This window comes from Musca autumnalis, unplaced genomic scaffold (assembly GCF_047663935.1).
Source record: "Musca autumnalis isolate F117 unplaced genomic scaffold, ASM4766393v1 scaffold_2, whole genome shotgun sequence".
Taxonomy (NCBI): domain Eukaryota; kingdom Metazoa; phylum Arthropoda; class Insecta; order Diptera; family Muscidae; genus Musca; species Musca autumnalis.
In genome coordinates this window covers 210,850,255-210,857,883 of record NW_027411755.1, presented here as the reverse complement: position 1 = coordinate 210,857,883, position 7,629 = coordinate 210,850,255, and the positions used below count along the sequence as shown (strand labels likewise).

The window sequence follows — 7,629 nt, the reverse complement described above, 5'->3', positions numbered from 1 at the left end:
AGCACGATAACTCTCGAACTGTTCAATCAATTTGGTCCAACATTTAGTCTTAGTCATATTTTATCCAAACTTATGGGCCGATTCCGTACAGCGAGGCGAGTCGTGTCGCGTTGCCAGTTGCAATTTTTCCATTACGTATGGCAAAAGTCGCACGACGACGTCAAATTTTGTCGCCGTAATGTTCATTTTCCGGCGACAACAAATTAGCTGTCGCCGTTCATTTTTACTAACGAATAAAAATAAAATAAAAAAAAATAAAAATAACTTGTTATCGACGATTATTTTCTATCGCTGTACGTAGTGCATTTTTTAAATTTTGTCACAGAGACGAATCGGCCCATTAGTTTCATGGGGCAATACCGGTCCACAACTTCCGGTACTTCTCCCCAATATTTAAAAAATGTCACTAAGCTGCTAGGATGATATCACTGGAATGGGGCAACCAATTTGGTCCAAACTTTAAATCTCCTAATATTTTGTCAAAATTTAGTTTAACTTTTAAAATGGCCCATATCGGTCCTCCCTAAGGTACCTCCCCCACAAAAATTCAACATTTGTGTCTTAGTGTAGTTAATTCCTAATCCACATTTTTGTCGGCAAGTTGAAATGTCGAAAAAGGGCCACAAAATTCTAAAGAGACCTAAAATACATTCGATCTGTCTGTAGGTTAAAGCATGGGCGTAGCCAGGAATAGCTAGGGGCAGCATGAGGGTTAAAATTGTTAATAAATATATTCCACACATTCTCCTCAGTAAAGTTGTCAAAGACACTATATGCCTAAAATGTAAGGATTCCAAGACATCTTAACTAGAATATTTAGAAAAAAAAAAAAACTAGAAATGGGCGGAAGTTGCCCGGCCTACTTTGGTTGCTTTCCGATGTAAACTTTACACGTGTCTTATATTTTTAGCTCTACTTTCATGATTTATTCAGTTTTCCTTGTCATATTTTGTTGTTGTCGCACAGTGTAATTGGTGACCAGTACCCTCATCGGAAAAGAGACTTACACCGAAATAAGGCTGGCCTTTGTCATGTAAAAGCCATATTGTAATGCCCCACTTAAAAAACAAAACAAAATAATAATTGGCAATTTGATAATCATTAAAAAAATAAATAAATAAATTATGATTAGTTTCCAATATCCTCAAAATACTAAATCAAAAATATTTAACAAAAGAAAAATTGAATTCTTGTTGCTCTTAAAAAATATTGTAAAAAATAACTAAAAAATAAGCAATTAATTTACTCAATGAAAGCAAATGTAAAAAAATTAGAGATTAGGTATATTTATAAAATTATTATTAATATTATTAAATGTGTATTTATTAAACGGACATTTTGCGAGAAACAAAATATGTACGAAAGAAAATAAAAATATATTATTATTCAAAATGATTAAAAATGCATCGTTTATGTGTTCTTTGGGAGGTTTGAGGGAATAATTTCTTTTTTATTTATAAAATTTTCTAATTTATTTATTTCAATTAAACTAAATTATATATTTCGTATAAAAATTTAAACTAAATTGTATTGATGTTAGAGTATTTGCTTTATCTTCTCTTAGTCTCTGCTCAAGGCCAACTGCACCAATGGCAATACCTGAATCGATGATAAATCGGCGAGTATGGCCTCAATGCTATCCAAAGAATTCACCTGCATTAAACTCTCCTTGCGAAACGATAAAATGATAATGGCAAATATTGAGAGAATTTCCAAGCTATCAAATCCGAGAATCTGTAAGTAGATATTTTTATTATTAATTTATTATATTATTGTTGGTTGCAAATATTTAAGAGACTACATATGAGTAATATATTAAAAATAACAAATTGTTCATACGCCACGAAGTTCCAAAGTTCTGTCCCTAGTCAAAGAAATCTCTTAAAATGTCATAACAATCATACCCACCCAAGTCTTACTGCCTGTTTCTGTATGTCGAAAGAAAGAAAGAATACTTCCAAACTCGTGTGTGCTTTTCAAATTTGCAAAGGCAAAGCAAAAGCAGAAGTAAACATATTTGGCCTTCCTTGAGGCATATACCGTCAAATGGCTGGTATTTATATGCCTTTCTGGTGGGGGACTCTTTATCCATTCTATTGACATGATCCAGCCAACGCAATCGTTGTAGCTCCATACGACTCCATCGATGTCGGTGGAATATCTTGGTCGCGGCAGTACAGAAAACCAAGCTCAGCAACTACTGCAGCTTACGTTGTTACGGTTATAACATACTGAGGAAGGATCACACCAGAAGTGGAGGTGGGGAATTAGCTTTCCTTTCAAAACCGACCTATCTTGCTTAAGTCTGCCTCTAATGACCCATACGCAAAAAGTATGGGGGTAGCAGGCAGGTGTGGAACCGCCGAAGTAGAGTTCCTTAACGTATACATCCCGTGAATAAACAGCTGTATTCAAGGTTACAGGCCCAACATTGTAATAGTTGTCTCCATCAGCAGAGCGCCTGATTTCACACCTCTGAATGCCGTATTTTTATTAGTCATACCAAAGTTAATTGGCCTAGTTTCATAGAGTTCACTAATCACCACTTCCAAGATCAACCCAACCCTTCTGATGTTCGGGTAGCAGAAAGGACGTTCCAAGAAATCACCACTGCTGCAGTCGCTTGTCATATACCTGATGGTCGTATACCTGAAGTGAGACCAAATTTCCCAGCAGAGCCGGTGGGTTTAGCAAATAGTTGTGATGAGCTTCGTGTAGCCAATCCCAGTGCCAATGAGATGACACTGGAGGTTAACACGTTTGTGAGCACAAGCGGAACAAATGACTAAATCATCTGAAGAGTTGCAACATTGGAGCTGAAGTTATTTTTGTAGAGCACCCCAGTAGTCAGAGGGCCAAAGGAAGAGTGCAAAGTCACTTTAGATCTCTCCCTGTCGAGCATGAACCACCACAAGTTACAATGCATTATGTAGCGAATGTTATCAGGAACTCTAAATCAGGAACGCTCTAATGGAATCTCCATGATTACGCTGAAATAGCTGCTGATTGAGCCGGGAGTGGTGAGTATATCACCAAAGTTCTCAACCTGCCGCTCGCCGCCACCCACATCGAGCTTAAAGTCTGGAAAATGGACAGGGTGGTCCCTTTTGTAACCCGTAGCAATAAGTCCTGCGGCTAAACTCCTCCCCGAGTTATAAATAGCTATTCAGTTGCCGATCGTCAACATGAGTTCCGTAAGCAGCAAGTGGTCCTCTGTTCCCTATATAAGACCTCGAGAGGTCTTCTGTTGCCCATAGAAGACATCGAGAGGTCTTCCGTTACCTATAGAAGACTCCAAGAGTCCTTAAAATATCTTATTTTCCCTATAGAAGACCTCTAGAGTTTTTCTGTTATCTCTGGAAAACCTCAAGAGGCCTTCTGTTGCCTATAGAAAGCCTCAAGAGGTATTCTGTAGCTTATATAAGGCTTCAAGAGGTATTCTGCTTTCTATAAAAGACTTTAAAAGGTTTTCTGTTGCCTATAGAAGACCTCAAGAGGTCTTCTGTTGCCTATAGAAGACCTCAAGAGGTCTTCTGTTGCCTATAGAAGACCTCAAGAGGTCTTCTGTTGCCTATAGAAGACCTCAAGAGGTCTTCTGTTGCCTATAGAAGACCTCAACAGGTCTTCTGTTGCCTATAGAAGACCTCAACAGGTCTTCTGTTGCCTATAGAAGACCCCAAGAGGTCTTCTGTTGCCTATAGAAGACCTCAACAGGTCTTCTGTTGCCTATAAAAGACCTCAACAGGTCTTCTGTTGCCTATAGAAAACCTCAAGAGTTATTCCGTTGTCTCTGGAAAACCTCAAAAAGACCTCAACAGGTCTTCTGTTGCCTATAGAAGACTTCAACAGGTCTTCTGTTGCCTATAGAAGAATTCAAGAGTCATTCTGTTGTCTCTGGAAAACCTCAAAAAGTCTTCTGTTGCCTATAGAAGACCTCAAGAGGTCTTTGGTTGCCTATAGAAGACCTCAAGAGGTCTTCTGTTGCCTATAGAAGACCTCAACAGGTCTTCTGTTGCCATTAGAAGAATTCAAGAGTTATTCTGTTGTCTCTGGACAACCTTAAAAGATCTTCTGTTGCCTATAGAAGACCTCAAGAGGTCTTCTGTTGCCCATAGAAGACCTCAGGACATCTTTTGTTGCCTATAGAAGACCTCAAGAGTTATTCCGTTGTCTCTGGAAAACCTCAAAAAATCTTCTGTTGCCTATAGAAGACTTCAAGAGGCCTTCTGTTGCCCATAGAAGACCTCAGGACATCTTTTGTTGCCTATAGAAGACCTCAAGAGTTATTCCGTTGTCTCTGGAAAACCTCAGAAAATCTTCTGTTGCCTATAGAAGACCTCAAGAGGTCTTCTCTTGCCTATAGAAGACCTCATGAGGGTTTCTGTTGCTTATAGAAGACCTCAACAGGTCTTCTGTTGCCTATAGAAGACCTCAACAGGTCTTCTGTTGCCTTTAGAAGAATTCAAGAGTTATTCTGTTGTCTCTGGAAAACCTTAAAAGATCTTCTGTTGCCCATAGAAGACCTCAGGACATCTTTTGTTGCTTATAGAAGACCTCAAGAGTTATTCCGTTGTCTCTGGAAAACTTCAAAAAATTTTCTGTTGCCTATAGAAAACCTCAACAGGTCTTCTGTTGCCTATAGAAGACCCCAAGAGGTCCTCTGTTGCCTATAGAAGACCCCAAGAAATCTTCTGTTGCCTATAGAAGACCTCAAGAGGTCTTCTGTTGCCTATAGAAGACCTCAAAAGGTCTTCTGTTGCCTATAGAAGACCTCAACAGGTCTTCTGTTGCCTTTAGAAGAATTCAAGAGTTATTCTGTTGTCTCTGGAAAACCTCAAAGATCTTCTGTTGCCTATAGAAGACCTCAAGAGTCCTTCTGTTGCCCATTGAAGTCCTGAGGTCATCTTTTGTTGCCTATAGAAGACCTCAAGAGTTATTCTGTTGTCTCTGGAAAACCTTAAAAGATCTTCTGTTGCCCATAGAAGACCTCAGGACATCTTTTGTTGCTTATAGAAGACCTCAAGAGTTATTCCGTTGTCTCTGGAAAACTTCAAAAACTCTTCTGTTGCCTATAGAAAACCTCAACAGGTCTTCTGTTGCCTATAGAAGACCCCAAGAGGTCCTCTGTTGCCTATAGAAGACCCCAAGAAATCTTCTGTTGCCTATAGAAGACCTCAAGAGGTCTTCTGTTGCCTATAGAAGACCTCAAAAGGTCTTCTGTTGCCTATAGAAGACCTCAAAAGGTCTTCTGTTGCCTATAGAAGACTTCAACAGGTCTTCTGTTGCCTTTAGAAGAATTCAAGAGTTATTCTGTTGTCTCTGGAAAACCTCAAAGATCTTCTGTTGCCTATAGAAGACCTCAAGAGTCCTTCTGTTGCCCATTGAAGTCCTGAGGTCATCTTTTGTTGCCTATAGAAGACCTCAAGAGTTATTCTGTTGTCTCTGGAAAACCTCAAAAAATCTTCTGTTGCCTATAGAAGGCCTCAACAGGTCTTCTGTTGCCTATAGAAGACCCTAAGAAATCTTCTGTTGCCTATAGAAGACCTCAACAGGTCTTATGTTGCCTATAGAAGAATTCAAGAGTTATTCTGTTGTCTCTGGAAAACCTCAAAAGATCTTCTGTTGCCTATAGAAGACCTCAAGAGGTCTTCTGTTGTCTATAGAAGACCTCAAGAGGTCTTCTGTTGCCTGTAGAAGACCTCAAGAGGTCTTCTGTTGCCTATAGAAGACCTCAAGAGGTCTTCTGTTGCCTATAGAAGACCTCAACAGGTCTTCTGTTGCCTATAGAAGACCTCAGCAGGTCTTCTGTTGCCTATAGAAGACCCTAAGAAATCTTCTGTTGCCTATAGAAGAATTAAAGAGTTATTCTGTTGCCTCTGGAAGACTTCAAAAGTTCTTCTGTTGTCTCTGGAAAATCTCAAAAGTTATTCTGTTCCCTGTCCATCCTTCCTGACAGAATTACCCAAAAGTAGTAAAAAGCCCACCGGTGACCAACTACAATAAAATTACTCCAAATTAAATCCAGTTCCAAAATGAACTATGTCGGTGCATTCCTTCTGGTATTTTCTCCCTAAAGTTCATAACTTTCGCCCTGTAATCCAGTTTATGGCCATTTCTCGGATCGTGTTGAAATTGTAATAGCGGACAATAGTTGGGAACCTATCTGCAACATTATATTTATACCCTATACCACAATGTGGAAAAGGGTATTATAAGTTTGTTTTGGTAAAAATTCATGTAACACCGCGAAATATTCGTCGGAGACCCCCAATGTGGTATACCATTCTTCATATCTCGACGAGATAAAGCGATTTTGAGATGTGTGTCCGTCCGTCAGTCCGTCCGTCCGTCTGTCCATTATAAATTGTAAACACGCTCCAGACCGCAATTATGGACCGATCGTCACGAAATTTTGTATGGAGGTCGGGTTCAGATCTGAATAGATCCCTATTCTTATTGGTGATGATCGTGAAATATTTAGCGGGTGAAATGGACCAAAACATAATATTTATTCAATTTTCTAGCGGCTCTGTAGGTCTCAATAATAGTCCGATCAACGCGTAATTTTAAATAAGGTAAGAGTATATCACAAAGGAGAAGCTTGCAATTTGAGATGGCGATCGGATAATATTTAGAGGGTTAAATGGACCAAAACTTTTGTGTGAAAATTGTGAAAATTTTTAATATACAGCTTATATCTTAATTCCTGGAAAAGACATTCCGGACAAGTGAGATATACTTGAAAGTGGAACGCTTGACCTTTCAATTGATGCCAATTATGTTGGTGTGCATGATCAGATAACAGAGTTACAGCCTAATATATTCCGTTATTTGTTTGTAATGTAATAATAAACTCGCTAGAAGTCGCAATTATACATCAATAGTCACGAAATTTTGCACCGGGTAAGAGTATAGGTCGAAAAAGATGCCTACAATTTTGAATGATGATCTGATATTCTTTAGCGGGTGAAATGGACCATTACTTTTGTACGAAAAATATAAACATTTTATTTTTGGTCGATATTTTAATTCCTTGAGGACATATATATTTCGCAAAGTAGCCTACATATGGAAAAAAACAACTGACCTTTCCTCTGATGTAAATTGCAATAAAGTGTTTGCTAGATAACGGGCCTACTGCCTAATATATAATGGTTTCTGTGTAGAGAACCAAATTTTTATCCCATGCTACATATTGTCTCTCCAAAAGTTTATGTAACACCACGAAATATTCGTCTTAGACCCCTTATTTGGTATGCCTAAATTCATATCTCGACGAGATAAAGCGATTTAGCGATGTGTGTCCGTCCATTAAAAATTGTAAGCAAGCTTAAGGCCGCAATTACGGACCGATTGTAACAAATTTTTTAAGGAGGTTGGGTTCGGGCCATATTAGAAATGATTAGTTTTTGGAGATTATCGTGAAATGTTCAGGGGATGAAATGGACCAAAATCAAAGTTTTAACCAATTTTGTAGCGGCTCTGTAGGTCAAAATAATAACCCGCAAAATTTTAAACAAAGTTTGAGTTTATGATGAAGAAGAAGAAGCGTACACACCAACGTGAAGATCAGATAATACTTAGCGGGTTAAATGGACTGAAATTTTGTGTGAAATTGGTAAAAATTTC

The 7,629-nt window shown here is 38.5% G+C and overlaps 1 protein-coding gene across 2 annotated transcripts in view; it reads right to left on the bottom strand.

Moving 5' to 3' along the window:
- Window positions 1-1,417: 1,417 nt before the first annotated feature.
- Window positions 1,418-7,629, bottom strand: part of LOC141395212 (TBC1 domain family member 19) — a 29,999-nt gene continuing 23,787 nt past the window's right edge. For both annotated transcript variants that reach the window (XM_073970756.1, XM_073970757.1), the window contains exon 11: window positions 1,418-1,734. In XM_073970756.1, coding sequence (XP_073826857.1) covers window positions 1,561-1,734 — 174 coding nt within the window. In that variant the 3' untranslated portion in view covers window positions 1,418-1,560. The remainder of the gene's footprint in view (window positions 1,735-7,629) is intronic.